Consider the following 27339-nt stretch of genomic DNA (forward strand, 5'->3'; position numbering starts at 1 on the left):
GGGAAAGTTTGGACTCAGGAAGTTAGAGTGACCCGGGTTTCGGGAGGCCACGACTCTGGGGCCACAAGGTGGCCTATCTGCCAGAACTCCTGAGGCAACGGCTCAAAATCCACTTTGAATTCCGCGCCTTTGAGAAGGGGCGGGGCCACGGCGGAAGGCAGGGTTTCCTGTGGAACGTCTGCGTCTGATTGTCTGCTATGAATAGACTTATAAGCAGAAAGGTAGCCGTGCGGTTCCATAGTGTAGCGGTTATCACGTCTGCTTTACACGCAGAAGGTCCTGGGTTCGAGCCCCAGTGGAACCACGTTTTCTCAGACGCAGCCAGTCTGAAACAATTTCTTTTCTTTCTTCTACCTGTATTTTTCCTGTCACTTTTATATCACCTCTTCTCCACCAAGACTGCAGCCACTATCTCCAGATCCAAGAATTAACTCAGAGTGGAGGCAGGGCGATTTGGAACTTTAGCTGCTGTTTACCCCACCTCCCAGGTTCTCAGGGACACCCGACAATGAGCGCCTCGCAGCATCCATTCCTCCAGAGACAGAACAAGTTGACCCTCAAAACTTCCCACGAAAATACGTCAACATAGCCACGCTTTCATGGCAGCTGAAGTTTTTAAAGGCTGATTATGATTAAGGATTTAATATCTTATTCAACTCTGTAATATCTTATTCAACTCTAAAATACAGAGCCAGAACAAAAGCATAGTCCTTTTCAATGTAGCTGGAGGGTTAGTGGAATGAATATTCTTTTTTAAATAAGAATTCATATACAAAAGTGTCATGATTTTAAACGTATTAATTAAATGTCGTCTTTGACAGTTTCATACATGTATATAACGCATCCTGATTACTCTCACTCCTCACCTATTTGTTGACTGATGACTGAAGGGTTTTGCTCATATTATTACAGTTCTGTTGCAGGGAGGAGTACTTCTTTCGAGGGGGTGAAGAGACGTTTTTATCTTTGACAAAAGTATGAGTGAAAGGTTTCTGGGGTCCCGGGGATCAAGGGTAAGATGATGGCAGCAGAGAACGAATTAAACGGGGAAAGAGAAACTTTAGGGTTTTCTGTTTGTTTGTTTGTTTGTTTCTTGGCTTCTCCCATCCCCAGTTTTGATTATACAGTGTATAAATTTACATCTTTTTCTAACTCAAAAAAATATACTGTGATTTTCCGGTTAACAGTCAATTTACTCTTTTTAAAACCTCAACCATTAAAATGCACAGTTAGTACTGTTAAGTATTCATGTGGCTGGGAACACATTTCCAGAAATTTTTCATGCAAAACTGAAACTCTACATCCATTCACCTTGTTTCTCCATCAATTTTACTTTCAATGGCCATGTAATAATGGTAGCTGAGTTTGCCAGACATTGACCAGTACTTTGTTTTGTTTTGTGAGGCGGAGAATCAAGCAAGGCTCTCCATCTTAAGCTAAGCCACATCTCCAGCCTTGCTATGTGTTTTGTGACATCATCCCATTTCAACCTCAACAGGATCCTGTGAAGTAGCTATTATTATCATCATTTTACAGACAAAAAAAATTGCCTTGAGGTCACACCATTGTGTGCAAGTGGGATTTCCTCCCAGATCAATTTGGAAATCTGTGCGTTTAGCCAGCTTCCTAACTTTGGACATTCTGATTGTTACCATGTTGTCATGAACATAAGTAATTCAACACTGCACATCCTTGTGTATAAATGAGCCACCGGCACCAAATACAGTGCTTTCCTGAGAGAGCAGATGTCCACATAACGCCAAGTTCTGGGAGAGAACACTATGACACTTTCTACAAACAGGCTGTGAGTTCAAGGTCACTCCCTGGAAAATGATGCTAGAGAAAGAATTAGGGACCCAGGTCCGAACTCCAGTTTCTGTTGTTGATTTACATTTAAAGGGACTAGCACCAGTCTCTTCTTTGCTAAACCAACCTACGGGTCAACAATATCTTCTGAGACTTCCTGTTGAGGCAGGGAACTGTGTGGGTTAACTAGAGGAGGGCTGAGTGGAAGACCTAAGAACTAACTGGAATAAGATGCTTAGTGGGGCCAGTGGCTCAAGTTAATCACCTGCTCCTAGGCCAGCTCCCCACTTCAGTTAGACAGAGCTGTGGCCAAGGACAAGGGGAAAATGACACGCAAGATCGAAGGCTTCTTCTTATTACTTCTCTTTGGCTATGAAGGTATGTGCTATTCTGCCATTGACATTTATTAAATATTTAATAATGTGATTAATTAAGAAAATGACAGAAATAAAACCTGACTAATAAAAATTATTGGATAACAACATGACAATTTTCTAACAGGTTATTAATTTCAAAAGTAATTTTTGTGTGGCTATGTTTGTCACTGTCTTGCTGCTGGCTTCCTGGTTCCATGAGGAGCCTTCTAAAGTTCAAATGACGCTTGTAATCCAACAGAAAGAAAGAAAAGCATTGAAATTTGTATAAAGCAAGTGTAAATTGCAGCAATTAATGAGAAATCATGTATTCTTGGAAAGTTAGGAGGCAAAGTTAGAGCAATTATAGAATATAATATTCTAAACCTATTACTGAGGGTTAAGGATGAAGCTATTAATAGTTCCGCTGGGATAAGTGTAAACTAGGACTGTCCCAGGCAAATCAGGACAAAGGGTCACCGTAGTTTAAATATGGATTAGCATAAGGCCAAGTACCACTGGAGTCTGATAGAAGTCTAATAAAATAATTCAAAGAGAGTCAATAAAGCCCAAAGACTCAATATACTCCGTGACTTTTAAATTTCTAAATGTGGACCTGGCAGGCATGATCTACTTAAATAAGAACAGATTAAAGCCAAATCTCTAAAATGTCAATCAAATAAACTTAAAATTCTCTCTCAATCTTAGAAATAATACTTTCATGCCTCTCTCAACTCTCAAGCACCTATCAATTCAGAATTCCTTTTAAAGTTCATACTTTCAAATATTAAAATTGGTTGAAGGGCTGGGGATGTAGCTCAGTGGTACAGCCCTGCCCAGTCTTCATGAGTCCCTGGGTTCAATCCCCATAAGTATTAAAACAAACAAACAAACAAACAAACAAAAGCCCTGCTTTATCCTTTATGGGGGGTAGCTACACATATCTGCAATCCTAGTAAAGGGCAAACTAAAGCAGTACGGTCATGAGTTCAATGCCAACCACAGCTACTTAAGTTTGAGGTCAGCCTGGGCAACCTGAGACCCTATATCAAAACAGGGAGGAAGTCTAGGCTACATAGGAAGGTCTTGTCTGGGATGGAGAAAAAAAAAAGGAAGGAGGGAAGGAAGGGAGAGGGAGGAGGGAGGGAGGGAGGGAGGAGGGAGGGGGAGGGAGGGAGGGAGGGAGGGAGGGAGGGAGGGAGGGTGTTGATTGAATTACTTTTTGTGGACATTGTGTATTTATGACTGTTCCAGGGAAGAGGAGTCCTCTCTCCTCTTCAAGTGTCAATCAGACAAGAGGAATACACATAAGGGTCAGAATTCTTGGCTTATACCATTCTCTTCCATTTTCTCCAATATAAATAAATAAATACATGTAATATATTAGAATTGCATAGTATAATTATAACTGTAATTATATAATCATAATATAATAGTTATATAATTATGATATATGATAGATAGTAAAGTACTCATTTTCATGAACTAGTAGTCATGAAATAAAAAAATTTTCTCATGAAAATAAAAATCTCAAGGTCATACTGCAAACCCTAAGATATGGGGCTTTTTCTTAGTTTTCTTTTTAAATTCTTATCGTTATTTTGATGCAGGGTCCCATACTGAAGCCCAGGATAGCCTTCAACTCACCATGTGGTCCAGGCTGGATGTGACTGCATAGCAATCAGCCTGCTTCCACCTCCTGAGTGCTGAGATTACAGGCATGAACCACCACACCCAATTTCTAAGATATGTTTTTAAGGAAGGTTCATGCAACCAGGTATCTGAGTTCCATCCTGGCCCTTTGTAATTAAGAGTCAGAAATTTGTGTCTTTTGTTTGTTTATTTATTTATTCATTTGTTTTTTCATACCTGGAGATGGAGCCCATGGTCCTGTGCATTCTAAACAATGGCTCTATCCCTGAGATACATACCCACTTTTCCCAGGAGCTTTTCCAGGCTTTCTGATATTTACAGGTTTTGTTGCTTCTCTTTGTTCCTTGTCCATTTCTCACAAAACAAGCTCTAAGCAAAGTCTTTGATCCAGAGACCCCTGGATCTCAGACAGAAATTCACAGTGCTCACACTTAATTTCTCTTTCACATGGTTGGCATTGAGATTCATCTGTTTGTTACTCTGTTCTTTCAATAGTCTTTTGTCTGGGGTTGGAGAGACAGATTAGTCTGTAAAGTGCTTACAGCTCATGCACGAAGGGTTCGATCCCCAGAACCCTTGTTAAAAAAGCTCCCCTAGACATGGGAGCTGAAGAGGTGGCTTAGCAGGTAAGAACACCTCAGGAGAGGACCTGAGTTTGATTCCCAGTGCTCTGGAACTGCAGTTCCAGGAGCTCAAACAGCTCCTTCTAACCTCCTCAGGCCCCAAGCATGGTGCATATGAATGCTGATAAAACACAAATACACATAAAATGAAAAATAAATAATTCAGAAAAAAGCCAAACATAATAATACATGCTTAAACGCCAGTGCTAGAGAATCAGATGTCTGAGCCTTGTTGGCCTGCTAGCCTAGCCTACTGGGTAAGCTCCAAGCCACCCTGGAAAGTCCCTCTCTCCAAAAAGGGGATGGAAAGTAAAAGATGACTCTTGAGGAATGACATCCATGGTTATCCCTGGCCTCAACAGGTGCAATACAAACCCATGTCTGAATATCTGCAACACAGTAAATGTTAGAAATTGGCACTCAGAATCAGAATAAGTCCCCACATCTAACAATGTTGTCCATTGGCCCTCCTTGCCTGTCTAAGTTACTTTTCTATTGCTGTTCTAATGCACCATGACCAAGGCAACTTATAGAAGAAACAGTTTATTAGGACCTTACAGTTATGGAGGTTGAGGCAATGACTGTCATAGCAAGGAGTTGGCAGCAGTTAGGCAGAGTGCTGGAGTGTATATCTTTTTTTTCCTCTTTTTTTTTTTATTAATTCATGTTAGGGAACAAGCTTGTTTCACATGTAAGTCCCTTCTACCTTTCCCTCCCCTCACCCCCATCTCTCCTCCCCCACGAGAGTGTATATCTTGAGACAGTCACAAAACTGAGAGACACCTAACTGGGCCTGGTGTGAGCTTGTCTCCAATGACACATCTGCTCCAACAAGGCCACATCTCCTAATCCTTCCCAAACAATTCCACCAACTGGGAACCAAGTATTCAAATATATAAGCCTATGGGGGCCATTTTTATTCAAATCAGTACACTGCCCCATGGATAGAAGTCCTCTAAACACGTGTGTGTGTGTGTGTGTGTGTGTGTGTGTGTGTGTGTGTGTGTGTGTGTGTGTGTGTGAAAGTCCCAGTGATCTGATCCTCCTGTGTGTGTGAGAGAGTGTGTGTGTGTCCCACTCATCTGATCCTCCTGTGTGTATATGTGTGTGTGTGTTAGACAGAGAGAGAGAGAGAGAGAGAGAGAGAGAGAGAGAGAGAGAGAGAGAGAGAGAGTCAGAGTCCCACTGATCTGATCCTCCTACCTCCATCTATCCCCACAGCACTGGTGCTGCAGGTTCAGCTTTTTACATAGGTACAAGGATCCAAACTCCAGTCCTCATGGCTGCACAGCAAATACTCTTAACCACTAATCCATTTCTTTAGCCCCTAATACATCTTTAAATTAGACCATCCTCTCATCATCAATAACAAAAGACAAACTGTTGAAAGCAGAAGAGGGCAGGACTTTTTGCTATCCTACAATTTACTAAACCTTATGCATGGCCGAGGAGCTCCAGAGGCCATACATACCATCTGTCCAAGTAGAAGGGTTGAGTGGGAAGAGTTGGGACGTATACATTCTCTTACCCACCTAACCCAGGCCCTCCACCCCTCACCCTACTTAGAAGGAAACAAACCAGCCCAAAATGGACAGTGTGACTTGGTGGCCTTCTGTGTACTCCACCCAGAGCCAACATAGATATTTGGGAAACAGAGCAAATACAAGACACAATGGCTGCACTTAATCAGTTTATAATCCAGATGGAGGCACACACATGGGAAAGACACATTCGGTTGAACAGTGGGAACCCAAGCACAAAGGTTACTTGGCTCATTTATTCTTTTCTGTTTCTATTCTTTGATGTTAGCAGCTTCTTATCATTGTAAAATAAGATTAGTGAATGGTCTTCATTTCTGCACTGGATGAAGGTTCATTTGGGAGCACACATACAATCACATTAAGACAACCACTGATGACATAGAACCAAGTTGAGGTTCTATTTATCTTCCACTGTGCATTGTGGCTCCTATGCAATTTGATTATCAAAACATCCATCCTATTAAAATATGTTAGTCCATTCTTTGATTATATTTATTGTATAAAAGCAGAGGGAGTTATCCAGCCTCATCTTACAGGTAACTGTCCCTTTTGTGTGTGTGTGTGACAGCCATCGGACATTGCAGGTTTTTGTAAAAAGCAACTTTTTAAGACTTATTTTATTTGTTTTTTTTGAGACAAGGTTTCTCTGCTTTTAATTATGTGTATGGGGAGCAGTATGTGCATCATCTGCACGCAGATGCTTTTGGATGCAAGAGGCATCAGATCCCATTGAGCCAGAGTGACAGGCAGTCGTGAGCCACCAGAAATAGGTGCTGAGAATAGAGCTGGGATTCCTGCAAAAGCAGAAATGCTCTCTTAACCTCTGAGTCATCTCTCCAGCCAAAAGCAACTTTCTTTTGAGGTGTGGTTTATGTGCCATTTAATTCATCCACTTAAAGGGTACAATTCAATAGTTTTTCACATACTTACAGGTTTGTAGCACATAAGATCTAAATTTTAGAACATTTTCATCACTACAGATATTGAATAAATATTTACTCCCTATTCTCCCCATCCCCCAACCCCAGCCCCTGGCATCCACAAATTCCCTTTCTGTCTATAGATTTGCCTTTTCTAGACTTCACACTGAAATGGTATTACACGACATGTGGTCTTTTGTCTTTTGCTTGCAGTGTGTCTGTGAGGTTCATCTGTGTTGAAGCATGAAAGGATAACAGATTTACCCATGAATGTGCCTGTCGCTTAAAATAGCAACACTTTCACACCAGAAGCAATTTCCTTCTTTCTTCTTCCCAAGAGGGACATTATTGCAGCCTGTTGGTTTTCTCCCCTGTCTTTATTCGTGTTTCTAAAGCAGATTAAGGGGATGGTTGTTTTTTTTTTTTTAATCATTCATAGTTTTATGCCTTTCTCCAGTGCTTTGTCTGATTCTATGGGAGTGAATATTGTATTTGGTAAGACTCAATCAAAAAAAAAACAACAAAATAATCTCTTCTTTGTGTCTCTTTCCTCTTGGGCTTGCAGGATTCAGAGGTGTGCAGAGAAATAAGCATGCCTTGATTTACTTTTTTTTTTTTGCTGTGGTAACAAGGGTTTCCTCTTTGGATAAAAAGGGCACACACGCCCATACTGCACAAACCTAGGATGAACATGTGTCAGACATCACCTTTGAACATGCTCTGGGGGCATGAGAACAACCTGAGTATGTAGAAAATGATGCAACCACATGATAGAAATCTTTGATGATTTTTCTTCTAACGGTGGCCTCCCCCTTTCTCTCTTTCCAAACACTGTTATATTCTGTTATATGCTGTAGACAAAAAGAGAAAGCTTTATGCTTTTATTCCCCAGTTGTTTTGGTGATTAAATCATTTTGGGGATTTGCAACAGCTACAGCTACTTTCGTTCCCTGCTCCCTTGGTGACAGCGTTTTCTGTAAAATGCCTGCTGTTCCTTCTTTCTCTGCTCATTTTCATAGGAATTTGGCACCTTAGAATCCCAGGCTGCCTGCAGACAAATGCTTGCTAGGGAGGGGAGCCAGTGGGTGGGGGAACCTGCAAGAAATCAGAACCAAATTTAATGAAGCATAGGAATAAACTCTGACACCATGCCTGCCTAATGGCTAGAAGGATGTGGAAGTACCTGAAGGCCATTTGTTGAACCTCTTGTGACTGTGGGTTGGCTCACCTGAGGTTTAGTAGATGTTCTTTGGTGACAGATTTGGATTTTGATCCCCTCTCTTTTATTTCTCCACAAAAGTCTTGACAAATTGATGTTTATGCAATCAGTAGGACTTCTGGGAAGCCGTCTTTTGGCTATCCCAGCTTGATTTGAGGGTGAGAGGTAGAGCATAGTGCCTTCTCATTAATATCTCCCAAGTAGACAGGTGCTAATCACTCATTCTCTGGGGCTAGGGATATGTATATCATATAGTTCAGGCTGGCTACAAGCTGGGTTTGAACTCACTATGAGGTGGGGGAAGGCCCTGAGCTTCATGGTCTTCCTGCTTCCGTTTCTCAAGTGCTGGAATTATGGCTGTGAATGCCATAATGTCCAGTTTATGTGGTGCTAAGGATCAAACTCAAGTGGTATCTAGTTTTTTGGGACTTCATATTAAAGCACTCCCATTGTTGAAGACAGACAGCCTAACCACAGCCCAGGAATGATTTAATCACCTCCCAAATCCTCCATCTCCTGATGCTATCACATTGGTGAACAGATTTCAATATAGGAATTGAGCAGGTGGGGAGGGGAATCCAAACAATTAGAACACAGTGAGTACTCTGGTGAACTCCTACAAAAATGGCCTTCCCAAACTCAGCATGGAGCCAAATGTCTGTAATCTCAGCACTCAGTAGGGTAGATGTTGAGTAATTAAGACCCCCAAGACCAGCAGTGGTTCCATAATAAGTCTGATACCACCATAGCCTATATGAGACCCTGTATCAAAAAACTCAACACAGAAACAACAAAAATGGCATTCCTCCACATTCATTGCTACCCTACAGGGGTAATTCTGCCTGTAACAGGTGACTAGCAGTGGAAGATTTGAAGACCTGGAAGAAGATAGACTTCTGGGCTGTGCCCATGGTGTGTACTTCAACTCTTAGGCTGTAATGGAAGCTAAGGAAACGTATCTCTTTAATCTAGTAAGATTCAGGGTCAGTGACTTCATTGGCAGCCACCACATGGCTAACTCTTCTAGGACCTTGTTCCTCTGTATCAGACTTATTATATTCCAGTTCAAGGTCACAGTGAGTACACCGAGATGGCCATAGAACAAGGAAATATGTGTTTGTTAACTGGTAGCTTTTATAATCATGATGAAAAAGATGAGTGTCTACTCTCAAGCTATAAGCTTTTTCATGGGCATCAGATTATCTTTTTAAATAACAAAGAGGTTAAAGGAGGGCCTTATGGTTCCCATTGTCTACACTCAGGCTTCTTTTGAAAAGGTTTACAGTAGGTATGCATTGTTTTCTAGTCAGAACAGAAATAAAGGGATTTGTTTTGTTGAAAAGAAGTAGAGCTTTGGTACTAACGAGGAGAATATGAATATATTTTACTTATTCATTCTAAGGTTCATGGTTCAGACTTCTTATGACAAATGACAGATTAATAAAAGCATGCAAATTTGGGCTAATGAGAGAGCTCAGCCGGGAAAGTTCCTGACATGCAAGTATGAAGACTTCCCCAGAAATCAAATAAGAAATCTGTGCACAGTGTGGAAGAGGAGACAGGAGGTTCCCTGGGGTTTACTGAACAGCTAAACTAGCCTATTTGTCCATTTCCAGGCCACCAAGAGAACTATCTTTTAAAAAGTGTGTGTGTGTGGGGGGCGGTAGATGGCTCTTGAGGAATATCTGAGGCATGCAAATTTACTTATTAAGTAAGCAGAGGTGGGAGAAAAGAACAATTATTCACTGTTGCTGGGTGTGTAAACTGGTGTAGCCACTATGGAAATCAATATAGATGTCTCTCTCCCCTACCAAAAAACAAAACAACGTCCCCCCCAAAAAAAACCCTTAAACTGGAACTACAATATGATCCAGGAAACAGGAAACATTCCTGTTTCCTAAAGGACTCTAAGTCAACCTGTGACAGAGACACCATACACAAGCAGGGTGCACACCTTTAATCCCAGCACTTCGGAGACAGCGACAGGCAGACATCTGTGAGTTCAGGGGTAGCCTTGGTGTGTTCCAGGATAGCCATGGCTACATAGGGAAACCCTGTCTCAAAGACGGTGGCCGGGTGGATGCTGCTACTTACAATTTACTTTAGCCACCACAGTTGAAGGACTTAAACCTGTTACTGCTAAATTTTACACCTTCAGTGTTCCCAGATTACTTCCATGGAATTTATATTTTGTTGTATTTTAATATCTCTTGTATACTATACAAAAACCTCAAAAAGAACTTCCAACCAATAGCTCAACCCAAAATAACCTTTTGGTCATTGTTTTAATTCTTTTTTATGTGCATGTGTGTTTTGTCTGTCTGTATGTCTGTGTGTTACTTGTATGCCTGGTGTCCTCAGAAGCCAGAAGAAGGTCTCCTGGAACAAGAGTTATAGATGACTGTATGCCACCATGTGGGTGCTGGGAATTGAACCCGGGTCCTTAGGAAGAGTGCTCAGTGTTCTTAATTCCAGCCCTAGTTGTTTGTTTATGAGGCAGGATTTTGCTAGGTAGTCCAGGCTGGTTTTAAACTTTCTCTTTTAATGAGACAGGATCTCATGTGTCCCAGGCTTGCCTCAAACTTTCCATGCAGCAGAAGATGGCTTTAGACTCCTGACCATCCTGCTTCTTTCTCTTAGAGTGCTGAGATTACAGTCATGTGCCACCACGCCAGACTTTTCTTAACATGAATGTGGCACAGCAAGGAAACTGGAAATCAATCCCTAGGTAGCATGTTTAGGCAGACAGTAGAAGGAGGAGGAAAAGGAAGAGGTGGAAGGGGAGGAAAGGCAACAGGAAGAGAAAGAGGGGGGGGGGAAACAAAGGCGGAAGACAAAGACTTAATCAGTAAAGGAAAAGGTTAAAAAGAAAAGGAAAATGGAGTACACCGCTGTTTAGAGAAGAGGTTCTCACCACCCTTCTGAGGGGTCAAATGACTTTCACAGGGGTCATTCATCTAAGACCATCAGAAAACACAGATATTTATATTATAATTTACAACTGTAGCAAAATTATAGTTAAGTTATGAAATATCAACACAAATAATTTTATGGTTGGGGTCACTACAACATGAGGAACTGTACTAAAGGATCAAAGCATTAAACAGGTTTAGAGAATAAACTCCCAAATGTATTTTTAATGTTGTAGCTTCATTCTTTATTGTGCATACATGCCACATTTGCTTTATCCATTTCTCTGTTGATGACCATTTAGACCACTTCTTTATCATGGCTACTGTAACTAGTGCTCAATAAACATGGGTGTGCAAGTGTCTGTGGTATGTGGTATGACCAGCTGCCTCAGGATCCTGCTACCACAGCTATGCTGCTCTTACCACCATTGCACCCCGCTGGCCATGATAGACTGCTCCCTCAAACTATTAGCCAAAAGAAAGCCTGCCTTAGGTTGCTTTCTGCAGAGGGTTAGTCACAACATGGAGAAAGTAACAAATGCTGATCATTTTGTTAAATGACAGGTCTATACCACTAAAGAAGAAGAATCAAATTTTCTTCCTTTCCCATATGTCTCCTGAGACTGTGTTGATTCTGATCCACCATTTAATTCCTGACACCAAATCTGTTTTTTAAAATGCACACAGAAAACTGACTGAAGGGCTGGGTGGGGGATGTAGTTCAGTTCATAGAAGGTTTGCCTAGCTTCAATGAATTAAACCTACAGTACCACATAAACAGGTTTGGGGGTGCATGCCTTTAATCCTAGCAATTGGAAGGTGGAAGCAGGAAGATCTAGATTTCAATGTCATTCTTGACAAAAGAGCAAATTGGAGGCAATCCATGACATGTGATACATAAGACTCTGTCTTTCAAAAAAAGAATGAAGGAAGAGAGAAAGAGAATAAGGAGGAAGAGGAAGAGGAGGAGGAGGGTGACTGAGGGGCTGGGGATGTAATTCAGTGATAAATTTGAGGATTAGCATGTTCCAGGCTCTGGATTCCCCTAAACAAATCTAGCAAACAAAACTGACTGGAGGCAGCTGAGGAAGGCTGGGAGTGAGGTGATCTGCCTCAGGGACAGTCCAGTACCAAACAATTGGCCCTGAAAAATACATAAAAATGCCATTATGTGATATATATATATATATATAATATATATATATATTATATTTATATTGTACTAACATGCAATAAACATTAGTGGAAAAAACGCCATGAATTTGAAGGAGAGTGGGGAGGTGTAAATGGGAGGGTTTGGAGAGAGGAAAGGGAAGGAAGCAATGTAATTATATTATCATCTTAAAAATTAAAAAAAGGCTTTTCTGAAAAAAGGAGGATACTGGAAAGGTTTATGTTGGAATGCTAATGGTGTTGACAATGGCAGTGAGAAATAAAGGCGTGCTGGGGCTATTAGGCAGCTCTGCAAATAAAGCCAAGGCCAATGGGCTGAATTCAATCCTTGGAATCCACATGGTAGGAGAGAACCAGACTTCTGTAAGTTGTCATCTGGTCTTCACACTGGTGCAATGGTCCCCTTACTCCCCCACTTCACCCACCCCTCCCACATAAACAAATGAACAAATGTAGTTTAAAAAAGAAAGGTATATTGTGTCCTGCTTTGTCATATTGATGTATCTTCCATAATTTTATAAGGAACAAAAATAATAATTGCCATCCTTTTTTACATCATTTCCCAGCATTTGTGGAAGCATCTCTTGGTGAACGTGTCCTGAGCTGGACTTCTTCCATAATGAGCTTCTTACCTTTCATGGCATTGTTTTCATTTCGCTTTTCCATGCAGTCAATGATTCTATGGAATTTCTCTCTTTTTGTAATTTCATTTTTCCTCTCCTGTTCTTTTGCTCAGCCACATTGGGATTATCATCGACAGAGGTATGTTATAGTAAGAAGGCTAGAATTCCCATCATTATTGTTTTTGAAGTAAAACTAATGTACGAGTCTAGCACTATTTGGGGGAGAGTGATGAGATGAAATCTAGGGTCCTGTACATGCTAAGCAAGTGATTTGCATTGAACTACATACACATGAAGCCTGAGAGTTTTTTTTTCAAATGTATATTATTTTATGTGTGTGTGGGGTATGAGGAGTGTGTACATGATTACATGCATTTGAAGGTGAGAGAAATACTTCAAATGTCTTCCTCTATTGTTCTATCCCTTGAGACAGGCTCTCTCACTAAACTGGAAGCTTCCTTTTTTGGCTAGGTTGGCTGGTCATGAGCTACCTAAATCACCGGTCTTTATCCCCCCTACACTGGAGCCACGCCCAGCTTTCTACCTGGGTGCTGCAGATTTGAACTCAGGTCCTTGGATTCACACAGCAAATCCTCTTACCCACTGAGGCATCTTCCCAACCCCTTCTCAAATGTATTTTAAAAAAGTTTTAGACTGAGATTAGGCCTATCATTCCAGCACTCAGTAAGTGGAGACACTCAAGGCTAGCCTGGCTGCACAGTGAGTTCCAAGCAAGCCTGGGCTACAAAGTGAGTCTCTGACTAAAAAAAGAAGAAAGGCAGGAAGGGTGGGGGAGAAGCTAACAACCTAACTCAGTTGTTAGTGCTTATCTAGCATCCGTGGTCCAGCACTACATTAAACTGGATGTGGTGGTGGCTGTCGGTAATCCCAGAACTCTAGAAATAGAAGCAGGTGTCAAGGTCTTCTTTGACTACATAGAGAGTTCAAGGCCAGTCTGGAATATGTGAGAACCCGTCTCAAGAAAATAAGAAAAACAAAACCAAAATCAAAAATCTAAAAAACACCCACACAGACCTATTTTAGGTACTTTTGCTCATGCTAGGCAATCGATTTAACACTTAATCACACCCTTAGTAAGATTGGTGGGGCTTCTTTGTTCTTGGTATAAGATTTTTCTATGTAGCCCAGATACCACACCAAGTTAGGTTGGCATCTGTTTTACTGTTGTTATTGTTGCTTTTTGTTTTTTTGAGGCAGATTTTCATGTAGCCCAGGCTGGCCTGAAACTTGATATATATCTGATGATAATCTTGAACTCTTGATCCTCCTATCTCTATCTCCCAAGTGTTGGGATTACAGTCATGTACTACCACAGATAGTTTTAAAATCAGGTGCCTAGATAGGACCTTCCAGGGAGCATGAAGAGTCCAACCTTGTACTTGAACTCCATCCCCAAGAAGGTGAATGTTAACCTTGTGTGCAGAGGTAGCCCTGGGAGATAATTAGCTGGTTATCTATAGTGACAGACATTTACTTATTTAGAATCAAAGATGAGAAGGGCATAGTAGAACATGTCTTTGATCTCAGCGTTTGGGATATAGAGGCAAGGGTATCAGGAGGTTCAAAGCCATCCTTGGCTACACAGAAAGTTGGAGGTCAGTCAGTCTGTGCTGAATGAGATACTGCCTTGAAACAAAACAAAAGGTGAATGGGAGGATGGCTCATTTGGTAAGTTGATTGCCTTTTGTACACAAGAACGTGTGTTCAATCGGTAGAACTCGTAAAAAGCTTCTGGGGGCAGGGAAGTGGTGGTGGACTCCTTTAATCCCAGCACTTGGGAGGCAGAGGCAGGTGGATCTCTGTGAATCCAAGGCCAGCCTGGACTACAAAGAGAGTTCCAGGACAGTCTCCAAAGCTATAGAGAAACCCTGTCTCAAAAAACAATTCTGGGCATGTTGACAGGAGCTTGCAATTCCAGTGCTGGGGAGGTGGAGACAGGAGAATCCTAGAGCATGCTGGCCAACCAGTCTTGCCTAATTGGAGAGCTCCAGACAGATAAAAGACCCTGCCTCAAAGGAAGTAGATGGAATTCCTGAGAAAGACATCCAAAGTTGTTCTCTAGCCTCCAAACAATGAATATAACAAGCACACATGTACCCGAACATGTGCCCATGAACATACACATTTTTTTTTAAAAAAAGAATATAGAGCTGGGCTGTATGTCAGTAGGTACAATGTTTGCTTAGCATGCATGAAGAAGCTCTTGATTTGATCCCAAACACCATATAAACTGGGCAAGGTGGCACCTGTCTATAAGCCCAGCACTCAGGGGTAGAGACAGGAGGATTGGGAGTTCAAGGTCAAGGTCAAGGTCATCCTCTGCTAGATAGTGAATTTAAAGTCAGCCTGGGATACATGAGAGACCTTGTCTAAAAACAGCAACAACCCAAGCAGAAAAAGTAACATGGAATCAAAGTGGCCACTGCGTGTGTTCAGAGCTACACACCTTAAGGAGTGAGTCTGACCTTTGCAAATAAACTACTTGTGGTACATTGGCCAATCGTCTTTGACTATGACTTTTGTGACTTGTGCCACTCTGACTGGCTGCAGGATGAGGGCGAGGACCCCTGGTACCACAAAGCATGCAAGTGTGACTGCCAGGGAGGAGCCAATGCTCTGTGGTCTGCTGGAGCTGCCTCTTTAGACTGTATTCCAGGTGAGTGGCTCAACACCCTAGCAGTCCTCCGTCCACAGCCTAATCCGTCGGCTCTGTTTGTGCTTTCCCCCTGCTCACTTGTGAGCACTGGCCACTGCTTCAACACACTTCCTTCCCCTGGCTTGCCTGAGATGGTCAGGTAAGATCCAACTGTCAATGCAATCTGAAAATAACTCAAGAGTAGAGGGGAGTCTCCTTCTTAGGGGTATCAGAAGAAGGGGCAGGTTCAGTGTCCTGCGATCGATGAGTAGTCCACAGTATGTACTTGCAGTCAGGCTGCCTCCGAGTCAGCTTGGAGGATAGGGAGGGGAAGAATCTGGAAAAACAAGTTGCTTCAGTTCAGAAACCAAATTACTATTGTTTCATGGATTTTCAGAGTTCAGCCAAAATGGAGGAACTCTGCAAAATGGTATGGTCTTGGCTGATATTTAATTCTGACATTGTGGGTTTGGAAGTAGCCACAGACATTACGTAAACACATAAGCATGGCTGTGTCCCAGTAACATTTTATAATAAAGCAGGCAATGGTGAACCCAGGTATAGTGGTACAAACCTGTGGTCCCAACACTTGGGAGGAAGAGGCAGGAGGATCAAGAGTTTGAGAGCAGCCTGGACTACATAGTGAGACACTGTCACTAACAAACAAAACAAATAGGTGATGAGTCATACTTGATTTAGAGTTACAGTTTGGTGACTCTGCTCTGTGGGGCTGTTAGGAGGAATAAATAGGACAAGGCATCATTGTGTTGAACTTGGCCAACTGCAGCCTTTAATAGACATTAGTTCTTTTGTTTGGTTGCCTCCTAGGAGTTCACACTAAGAAATTAGAGCAGACTTGCAGAGGCTTGCACTGTCCCTGCAAATATTTGCAAGGCTTAATCCTTTCCATGGCCCAGGGCCAATTGTTCATGAAACTGGCCTGGCCATCCCTCTCCTGGTTATGACAGGGCCCTTCAGTCTCATTTTCTCAACAGAAACTTAGTCTCTTCGAGAACTGTGAGGTCAAGATGGGGAACAGGAAGGCTGTTCGGTGACATGGGGCTTTCCCCAGGGATGCTGTCCATTACGTTTGATGTCAGGGGCTCCTGCAGCTGTTAAATGTTGGTCTGATCTGTCCAGTCTTAAGGGACCTTTGCTAGTGATGCATGGATAAATCTGTTCAATGACTTCAGCCACACACTTACCATGTGCTGGGCATTGATAAAGTCAGGAACAAAGGCTTTGGCTTCACCATCGTGAGATTTACCATTTAGTGGAAATGGCTACATTTTTTTCTGCTGTGGATGGGGAGATATGCCTCCTCCCAAATGGAAGACCCTCTAACCCAGTGGTTTTTAACCTTCCTAAGGCTGCAATCCTTTAATACAGTTCCTCGTGTTGTGGTGATCCCCCAACCATAAATTATTTCATTGCTCTTTATAACTGTAATTTTGCTACTGTTATGAATCATAATGTAAATATCTCATATGCAGGATATCTGATATGCAACCCCGTGAAAAGGTCATTTGATCCTCCAAAGAAGTCAAGACTCACAGGTTGAGAACTGCTGGACTAATCCTACCTGCACCAGCACTCTTTACTCTTATGCCCAAAGGGGAAGAATCACAATGGGGTACAGGTCAAGGGTGCAGGTGTCACTGTTTTTGTTAGGAAGCAAAAGGATTTGAGAGGGCCAGGAAGCAAAGCATCGAGTGAGTCCACCCTCCACAATCTCCTGTGGTGACAAAGAGCCATCTCTCCCAGCTAGACTGCTAAGTCTGGGCCTACTGTTTTCTTGCCCTTGCCAACCTGTGGGGGCAGTCTGAGGTAGTTCTTTTCTCCTGCAATAAAGATGGAGGCTTTATTAGAACAGTCTTTCTGCACAATTCAATCTGCTACACTTAGAAACAGGAATACATATAAAGGTATGCCCACCCATAAAGTAAGAAGCTGACTAGGGGAAAGGGCTTTCTTTGTTGGAAGCCAGCTGGAGCCTGCCAAGACTAGCTTTGTTGTTTTCCTCAGAGCCCTGTCTTCTCTTACCTGGTCAGCTTGACTATTACACCTGCTGCTGTAAACACTTTTTCATTCTCTCTCAGGGTGTCTGACCTTGCCATTTGGAGCCTAACATTTGTTTTAACTAAAACATCTTCAGTAGGGACATGAGATCTACTGGAACTTCACTCCAAAGAAGCTTCTTGGGAAGTAGACAGAGGGCTGGGGATGTGGCTCTGTTGGCAGAGTGCCTGCATAGCACATACAAAGCCCTGGGTTCCAACTTTAGGCTCATGATCCCAGCACTCTGGAGGTAGAAGCAGGAGGACCATTATTTCAAGACCATAGTCAGTGCTACAGAGTGTTTTGAAGCCAGCCTGGATTACATAAGACACTGTGTCAAAAAATAAATGCAGAGGGCCAAGGTGCCTGCTGACTGGACTCATACAACAGAAGGAGAGGGCAACTGTTTCAAGTTGTTGGCCTCTGACCTCCACATATGCACTGGCATCCAAACGAGTGCTAGGGCACACTCTCTTCAACCCTCTACCCAAATAAATAAATACATTAAAATACAGAAGTAAAAACCAGAAAAGAAATTGGGCAAGGACTTTTTATGGGGATTGGCTTTATTAAATCAATCAACTGAGGAGCTGAGAAAGTCCTACTTTAGCTCTTTGGTCCCATACGCAGTTGCCATGAACTTGAGTTTCTAACATGATACTGTATCTTAGTGTAAGTGTCCTCTTCATAGTGTTTATTTTTCTAACTACACAGATACTTTCAGAGAGAAAGAAAAAAACACATCAGTGTGAAATAATTGATTCATTGTGTTAACTGGCTGTTCTGTGAATGAAAAGATTCAAGGTAGCAGGACTAGTCTCAAGCTTCCAGAAGTCATTTGTTGGTCACTGTTTCAGTTTCTCATGGAATGCCAAGAACACCACTTCATCTGTCTGGATCTTGATATTGAGTGCTTCCATCAGGGCTTGCCTTAGGAGGGAAGATTCTAGAAAGCACAGAAGTATGGGTACTGTCACTCAGAGATGCCCAGAAAGCCCACAGGGGTACTTAGGTTAAAGTCTAGGGGCTCCACCCACAGACCAGAAGGCCAGGGACTTTTAGCTTCAGCTAAAACTATTACAAATACCAATTCTGCCTTTTTCACAGCTGAGCTAAGATTTTCCTGGCCTCCTGAAGATGGGGTACAGCAGGGTGGGGGCATGCAAAAGCCTAAGAAATCCAAGGGGTCAGGCTAGGGATCGAGCTCAGGGGTAGAACAGTTGCCTCACATGTGTGAAGTCCCAGGTTCAATCCTCACCACTACAAAAAAAACAAAAACAAAAACAAAATAATCCAATGGTTCCTTACTAATTTACTTTCACTCAGATTTATATTCTACGCAAATGCACATGTATAGTCTTTTACAAATATTATTCTGTTTTACTATTCTACCTTCTGTTATTGTTATATGTTTTCCATTCTAAGACACACAGAGTAATATTCACAGTTCTTAGCAATTTCCTGTTAGAAATGTTCCTGAGCTGCCATGCCCTCTGTTTTTTAAGACAGGATCTCATCGGGCCAAGGATGACCTTGAACTCTTGATTGTCCTGAGAGGTGGAATAGTAGGCATGTCCCAACAGGATTAGTTTTCTTTGGGTTTCTTTAGGCTAACTTTGTTTTCTTTTGTGGTGCTGGGGACTGACCCTAGAGCCTCACACATGCTAGGCAAGAACACAATCAGTGAGCGACACACCAGGACCCTGTACATGTGAAAAAAGGACTCTACCACTGAGCAACATCCCTACTTTTACTTTGGCCCTCAATGGTCTTTATAAATGAGGCTGGACCTCGTGTTTACAGACCCATAAAATATAGACTGAATACAGCAACTAACATGTTAAGTATGTTAGTAACCCATTCCACATATACCCGTACATATAAAGGGTCACTCGAGCCAAAAAAAAATGTAAGTTTTTCCTTTAAGAATAAAATGACCACAGAAAGCAATGCAATAGAGGCTGGTGATTTGAGATGGGTCAGTGCATGAATGTTTTCTGTGCAAGCTTGAGGACCTGGGTTTCAGTTCCCAGCATCCACATTGAAAAATGTGTTGTACACCTTTAATCCTCAGCCCTCAGCAGGCAGAGGCTGGTGGATCTCTGTGAGTTCCAGGACAGATTCCAAAGCTACACAGAGAAACCCTGAGTCAAACAAACAAACAAACAACAAAAAACACCACCAGCAACAAAACTGGGCGTCACAAGGTAAGTGTGGAGGCACACACTTTCAATTCCAGCACCCAGGAGGTAGAAATAGGCAGGTTTATGAGCTTTAGGCCATACATAGTGAGTTGCAGGCTAGCCAGCACTACAAAGTGAAACCTGATCAAAACAACAAACCCCCTAAACAAACAAAAACTAGGCATTACTGTATACGTAACCTTAGCATTGGTGAATGGAGACAGATTCTGGGAGCTTGGTGGCTAGCCAGCCAGCTAAAACAAAACACCAAGCTTCAGTTCAGTGAGAGACACTGTCTTAAGGGAATAAGGCAGAGAGTGATAAAGAAATTCACCCAACATCTTCTGCTCTCCACATGGGCACGTGCACTTGTGGCACACATGCATACATACAACACACACACACACACACACACACACACACACACACACACACACTCCAGTGTAGTAGCTGTTTACAATAAAATAACTGCAGAAATTTGGGGAGGTAATGTTCTTTGTGGGTCCAACAAGGATCTGCCCTTTGAAGCTTGCAAGAACTGCCTGGGGGTGAGGTCTGGGCCCTACAGGAAGTGTATAGCTGCTTATGGTGGAACCTCTCCCCACACCACATTTCCCTAGAATCCCCAGATGGTTTCCTGAGGGTGTCCAGAGGGCTAACTCATCCTTGGTCCCATTCCTCAGTGGAACCATGTCTCCAGTGAACTCAGGCCTCCACATGGTCCCTTTTGCCTCAACTGTGGCTGTCACCTCATCATTTAACTTCCTGATTGTGAAAGATGCTGTCAGTTGGGTAGGTGGAGGGGAGGACAGACAAGTACAGGGGTGTTGGATTTCTGCCATGGTAAGTCCAAAGAAAAACACAAAAAGCTGAGAAAGAATCCATCTAGCGTCATAAATTTACCCCACTACACCAACCAGTATTACAGCCTGCTCTTTTTTCGCTCAGCACTGTACTCTTCAAAGTCTACAGTTGCCAAACATGACTTCACTTTATCTTTTCCCAAATGACTCAAGGCAATATTGCTATGATGCCCATTCACAGGTGAGGATCAGGCTCAGAGGGCATTAAGAACTAAGTTCACTGGCACTGGGCAGGCCTCCTTAGTCTTGACTGCTCATTATAATCACCTGTGGCTCTGGGGTCCTACTCTACTCTAATCCCAGCAAGAGAATCTACAGGAATGTGCTGGAGCACTGGTATGCCTGAAGCTCCCTGGGTGACTACAGGGTGCAGATCAGACTGAGCCCTCTTGGTCTGTAGTCTTTGCTGTGTGCCTTCTTGAAGGTGTCAAAGCCCGAGACCCAGAGCACTAGACAGGAAGTAGTGTGACACAGAGCCAGCATGGATTATAAAGGACACCAAGTTTCTTTGGTCCGTCCAGGTGGCATTATTCGAGGGGTAGCAAGACAAGGCTTAGAGCCTAGCAGTTAGGCACAGGATCCTGGAGGCCACATGAAGCCCAGTTACTTGCCCTGGAGAATGAGTACAGCCTAGATAAATGTGTCTTTCTTTTATTTCTTTCTTTCTTCTTTTTCATTTCTTTCTCTTAGTTTTTTTTTGAGACAGGGTCTCAAGTATTCCAGGCTGGCCTTGGAACTCACTATGTAGCCAAGGATGTCTTTGAACTCCTCTGTCCTCCTGCTCTAACTCCCATACAGGTGTGTCCAACTACTCCCAGGCTCTGAGGATGGAACCAGGTAAGCTCTCTACCAACCAAGCTATATCCCAGGTCTCCAAACAAGTGAACCACACAATCTCGGTAGCTGCACCAGCCCTTCCAGGTCTGAGGGCACTGCCACTGTAAGTCTTTAGCTTACTCCTGTCACCTGATTGATGTGGAAAACAAAGCAAGAGAGTCACTGAGAGGTAAATGGAAAGAGCAAAGTGCCACAAACAGGGACTGGAAAGTGGTTTCCTTTTTTTTCTGCCAGCCCCCCTTCCCGCCCCCCCCCCCCCGCTAGTACATGGCCCTGAAGAGAAAGGGTGAAAAAGCAAAGGAATGTGGTCATTAGATGTTCAAAGCAGAGCTGACGGGAGATATCTGGTTAGAATTTGACAGAGAAAGGCTGGAAATGCCGCTCATTTGGTAATGTGCTTGGCATGTTTTCCTTCATAGTTAACAAAGAAAAAAAACCTGACAAACTAAAGAACCAGAGGAGGCAGGTGGGTGTACACCTATAATTTCAGCATTTTTGAGGTGAAGGAAGAAAGATCAAGGCCAGACTTAACTACATAGCAAGTGTTCATAGTGAGTTTGAGGCCAGCCTGGGCTACATAAGATCTTGTCCTCCCCAAACCAAACTAAAACAGATTGACAGGTGAAGGCCCAATAAAACCCTGTTTTCTGCCATTGGGATCTTCCCCCACCTTTTGGTACCTTGACCCTGTCTTGGAGGCTGGAAGGGTGTTGGGGGCTGGGTGTTTGGCTCTCTCAGTCCACCAGCCCACAAAATGCCTTCCTTGGCAAGCCAAAGCTTTTTAAATGCACTTTGAAAATATGCTTGTTAAAAATACTCCACTCTGGGAGTGGAGTCCTAGACACCGCATTCCTAATAAGCTCCCCTAATGATTTGGCCACACCAGGTGGTGATTGAGTGCCTCATAAAAGCACCGATCCTCTCTCCTGAAAACTGGCATGATTTTAATAGACTCCAAGGCCTTGAGTACTTGATAAACTACAAATGCTGTCCCCTCAGCCCTGGCCCCACTGAGATGCACATACAGGTAGAAAGGAAGCTAAGCTATCCTAGCCTGAAGCCTGCTGCTATTCTGTCTATGGTATCTCAGGGCAGGGCCATTTCTGAAGGTGGTGTGTGTGTGTGTGTGTGTGTGTGTGTGTGTGTGTGTGTGTGTGTGTGTGTGTATGTGTGTTGGAGATGGAGCCTTGTGCATGCTACCACTGATCTACAGCCCCAGTCTGTTTTACTGCATTTGGGAAGTTCATCCCCAAAGGAGACTCAAACATTCCCTGTTAGTTAATGTTCCAGCAAATATACATCTTTAGCTTGAACTTAGATTTATACATGGAGAGCATAATTTCATTTCCCTTATTTGGAATTCATCATTCTTGAGTAGGAAATGAGGTAAGTGGGGGTGAATACATGTATACAAGGTTATCTTTTGTTTTCTATAGGATTTCAGTTAGGAACTGGATTAGGATTCAAGTAAGAGATTGCCTACGTAAGTGGCTTATCGAATTACTTTTGCACTGACATGCAGTAAAAGGACTAGGGGTTAGAGAGTTAAATAAGGATAGTCAGGCTAGGGATCCTGCAGGTCCCCCCAGAATGCAAGTGACCTGCAGTTGCACCAGCTATCATGACTACCTTTTGTAGGGGACAAAGAGAAAACTTGACCAGACAACTCTTATATTCTCTTACATTTCCCCAGTCAGAAGTTATGTCATGTAGTCACTTCTAACTTTGAGAAACTCTGGGAAAGATGTTAAAATTTGTGGATGTGTTTCACCTATTATTTATTTATTTATTTATTTATTTATTTATTTAGAAGGCAAGAGATGTTGCTGAGAACAGATGCTCTGTTGTCAATTGGCAAGGAACCCAATGCTGGTTTTAATGTGAGGACTTACGTAAAAAGGGAAGGGATCAGCAGGCAACTGGGCTATAAGGACCACTTTGGCTGTTCCCATTTGGAAGAAAGTAGTCCCTTCCAGCTGTTGCCTATTCATAGTCATCCTTTATTTTTCTTCAGACAGTGAGAAAATGACAATTTACAAGAAGTCAGTCTCTGTATGTAATTGCCATTTTTGTTGCTCACCATTGTTTTCTTCCTATAATTGGCTTCATCTGCTGCTCAAGAACAATTAGAGACCCTAATGTTCTTATTCGGCACAGTTCAACCTGTGATAATGAGGGAACTAAAGCTGGACGCCTGGCATTTCAATGTGCTATTTCACTGAGCACCTCTTGGCATTTAGGTCTCTAAGTTGATGAGGGAGGTGATGCATTTCTCACACACCCCCAATGAGGTTGCCATAGAACCAGCTCCCCATGCTTTTCTGGATGGTGAGAGAATGTCTCTATGGCAATCCCTTTACTTCAGCTCAACATTATCCCATGTGAGCACTTAATAGGGGCAGGTCCAGCTCTCTGCATCCAGTACTATGCTGAGAAATGAAGTGTCTTCCACTTGCAAACTGTCAATGTTTCTGCTTTGTTCTTTAAGCCATTTCTTGTTGGAGTTCTGGGATAGGGAGTTCATTCCTTCTTTGAGATGAGATTTCAATACTTTCTCAGGGCAGCCCAGAGAAGCAGGGACTCCACACATACACATGCCACCACTCTGGCTAGAGATTTGGGTGTTTGAGTGTGTGTTGTTTTTCCTCCTCAGAATGCCCATATCACAAGCCCTTGGGTTTCGAGTCAGGGGAGGTCACGCCAGATCAGATCACCTGCTCCAACCCAGAGCAGTATGTGGGCTGGTATTCCTCATGGACAGCAAACAAGGCCCGGCTCAACAGCCAAGGCTTCGGGTAAGTAGGGCAGTCAGCCTAGGTGGAGTCATTTTTTTTTTAAAGATGTGCTTTGAAAAATTAGGTCTGTCTTATAATGGATGGCACAGAGAGCACTTATTCAATAAACCTTGACCGAGTGCCTTGCTGTGCCAAGGACTGTGAGTACAGTGGTGGCAGGATGGGTGAGTTCCTTGGCATTGGAGGCACACAGAGAAGAGGGGAGACAGATCATTAGCACATCCCCGAACACCTGATTATTCAGCTCAAGGGATGAATACTATTGGGGGGGGGGATGAAGAAGGAAAGAAAGACCTCATCTATTGAACATGCCAGGGAAATCTTTCCTAAGGAAAAGACATGAGGGTTCCCAGAGTTGGGATGATTCTCTTAGTCCTAGTAGCCCCTCAAAATCTGGTACCTGCTAGCTTTTTCCAGACATTTATAGAGGATGGATCCTGGTAATTTGGTGTGTTCTTGGCAGGTGTGCTTGGCTTTCCAAGTATCAGGATAGTAGCCAGTGGCTACAGATAGATTTGAAGGAGATCAAGGTGATTTCGGGGATCCTTACCCAAGGACGCTGTGATATAGATGAGTGGATGACAAAGTACAGTGTGCAATATAGGACTGATGAACGCCTGAACTGGATTTACTATAAGGATCAGACTGGAAACAATCGGGTAAGTGGGACTCACTCCAAGTCATCTTCAGCTCACACCCCTTGAGATTTGTCCCAGCCTTATGCTCCTGCTGCCCATGTCTGTGTCAGAGCACTGACCTCTCTGCGTGTTGGGTCATCTGTGTCCATCTCCACTGTGTGATCTGCTCTCTTTCCCAGATATAGCCTGGGTGACTAGCAGTTTGTAAATAGATGCTGCTCCTTTGTGCAAAAGAGCTATTTTTCTAGTTCTCAGTGTCAGCCTATAGTCACTTGAAAACACTACCCTGGCTATTTGGTCTGTTCCAAACTCACTGGATCATTGACTGTGGGTCTTCATGGGCCTGACTTACCTGTTATCACTCATTTGTATAGTCATGGCCTCTTCTTACTATTGACTGAGACTGACAGCTGCAAAGGACACCCAGAACGTTAGCCTCTTTGAGGCTAGAGAGATGGCTTAGCAGAGTCCAGTTCCCAGCACCCAGATCATAACGTTCCAGGGGATCAGATGCTTCTGGCTTCCAAAGACATCTGCATTCCCTTGCACATAGCCACACAGAGACACATATGCATACACATAATAGTAAAAGAAATACTAAAAAAGTTTGAAAATGCTAGTAATGGCTAACATTAAGATGAACTAATATTAATAGCCTAAATGGCTACTTAAAAGATGGCATCAGTCCAGACACACTTAACCTATTAATCCTTGCAGACTGAGCTCTAGATCTTCATTGTGAACTAAACACATTAAGCACCTGGCTGTCTTTACAATCAGTAAAAATGAATTTAAAACTTACTAGCTGTTTGGAATTGTTAACCCATTTTTTTTGCCCAACAGCAAGGAGCTCTTCAGGCTATTTCCTAACTCTCTCCTTCCCTCTCAATGTGTAGCCCAGGCTGGTCCTGATCCTTTAGCCTCACTCTCCTGGATGCTGGGATTATAGGTACATACCACCACTTCTAGTTCTCCTCAGATTACTTTAGACATTTAATCAGATTAGGTAGATATGTATGACTAATAATTAGAATGTCTTATAGTTCATGGTAACAATTTGCATAGTCAGTCAGTCACAGGCTGAAGTTTTGAGGAGTTTGACATAATGGGAAAAACCATTTTGATGCTTATTTTTTTGAGATAGGGTTTCATGTATCCCACACTGGTCTCCAATTTGCTATGTGGCTGGGGATAATCTTAAACTTCTGCTCCTCCTGCCTCTAGCCATCATGGACAGTTTATGAGGTAATGGGGATCAGAACCCAGAATTTTGTGTTTGGTAGTCAAGCACACTACCAATTGGGCTACATCTCCAGCACCTCCAAATTTCATTTTCTGGCCTTACCAGTTAGTGGTATTTTCCAAAAGACATTAAAATTCCTTTTTAAGCCTTGTGCTTCTGGAGGCCTTGCTGGTGCTCCGAAGATGGCACTCCACTCCATTCACAAAGTCTCAGGTCCTAGTCCATCAACTCCTCTTCACCTCCTTCTGACTTGACTATGCTCAAGGACAAACCACTTCAAGAGAAGGCAGCTCAGGCCTTGTTGCTAGGAAGAAAGGCAAGATCATCACAAACAAGGCCCGCCTATTTTGAGGCTGGATAAAGCTAAGTGCAGCAGTTAAATATTTTTAGGAGAAAGTTACAGGAGGAGATGAAATGCTCTTATGTCATGGAGCAGAACACTGTGACCCTGGAAAGAGGATGAAGAATTCAGAAATAGTGTTAAGTACCCGAAACATTTTATGTTGCTTCCTGAAAAACATTAAGCAAGCCTTTTATCTCTTTATATCAACACCACCTTCTCCTTTCCAGAGATTTTCCTCTAGTTTTTGTCTGTTTGTAAAAATATATTTTTCCAAGCCTAAAAGGCACTTGTCACTTGGAATAGAGTAGAAACACATTAAGCTTTGCCTTCCAACTTCAGAGCCAGGCACAGGTTTGACTTGAGTGCATCTGGATATCTTTGGAACATGTGAACATCTCTCTTGTGTTGGACGGATCCTTTCGAACCTTTTTTTTTGTCAAAGTGCAAAGGATTAAAATGGAAAATTGGTGAAGAGTCAAGAGACATATTCTAGCAACCATACAATTGGTCTATCTGTGATGACAGAAATATTCATATCTACACTGGCCATCATCTACTGGTCATATATAGCTGCTGACCACTTTAAATGTAGCTAATATGGGCTGGGCAGGTGGTACTGTGGTAGAAACTTGCTTGCACATACAAGGCCATGGCAACACACACACACACACACACACACACACACACACACACACACACACACTTGTGTGTGGCTAATATATGATCAGATTTGCTCCCTCTGTTTAGGTCTTCTATGGAAACTCGGACCGGAGTTCTACAGTCCAGAATTTACTGCGCCCCCCCATCATTTCCCGCTTCATCCGACTGATCCCTCTAGGCTGGCATGTCCGAATTGCCATCCGGATGGAGCTACTTGAGTGTGCCAGCAAGTGTGCCTGA

At 42.8% G+C, this 27339-nt stretch overlaps 1 protein-coding gene and 1 non-coding gene across 2 annotated transcripts; both read left to right on the forward strand.

Moving 5' to 3' along the window:
- Positions 1-231: 231 nt before the first annotated feature.
- Positions 232-304, forward strand: Trnav-uac. Its single transcript has one exon. It is a non-coding gene; the product is annotated as a tRNA-Val (tRNA).
- A 1828-nt stretch (positions 305-2132) lies between these two features.
- Rs1 (retinoschisin 1) lies at positions 2133-27339 on the forward strand. The gene is made up of 6 exons (XM_027432703.2): positions 2133-2184; positions 12871-12962; positions 15395-15500; positions 24074-24215; positions 24679-24874; positions 27187-27339. Exons 1-6 carry the CDS (start codon positions 2133-2135, stop codon positions 27337-27339), a joined length of 741 nt encoding a protein of 246 aa, XP_027288504.1.

This window comes from Cricetulus griseus, chromosome X (assembly GCF_003668045.3).
Source record: "Cricetulus griseus strain 17A/GY chromosome X, alternate assembly CriGri-PICRH-1.0, whole genome shotgun sequence".
In the NCBI taxonomy this organism is placed as follows: domain Eukaryota; kingdom Metazoa; phylum Chordata; class Mammalia; order Rodentia; family Cricetidae; genus Cricetulus; species Cricetulus griseus.

Coding starts and splice junctions, on each gene's coding strand:
- Rs1 (XM_027432703.2), top strand. CDS start 2,133: ATGACACGCAAGATCGAAGGCTTCTTCTTATTACTTCTCTTTGGCTAT. Junction 15,501..24,073: donor CTCTTTAGACTGTATTCCAG/GTGAGTGGCTCA, acceptor TTTCCTCCTCAG/AATGCCCATATCACAAGCCC. Junction 24,216..24,678: donor CTCAACAGCCAAGGCTTCGG/GTAAGTAGGGCA, acceptor TGTTCTTGGCAG/GTGTGCTTGGCTTTCCAAGT.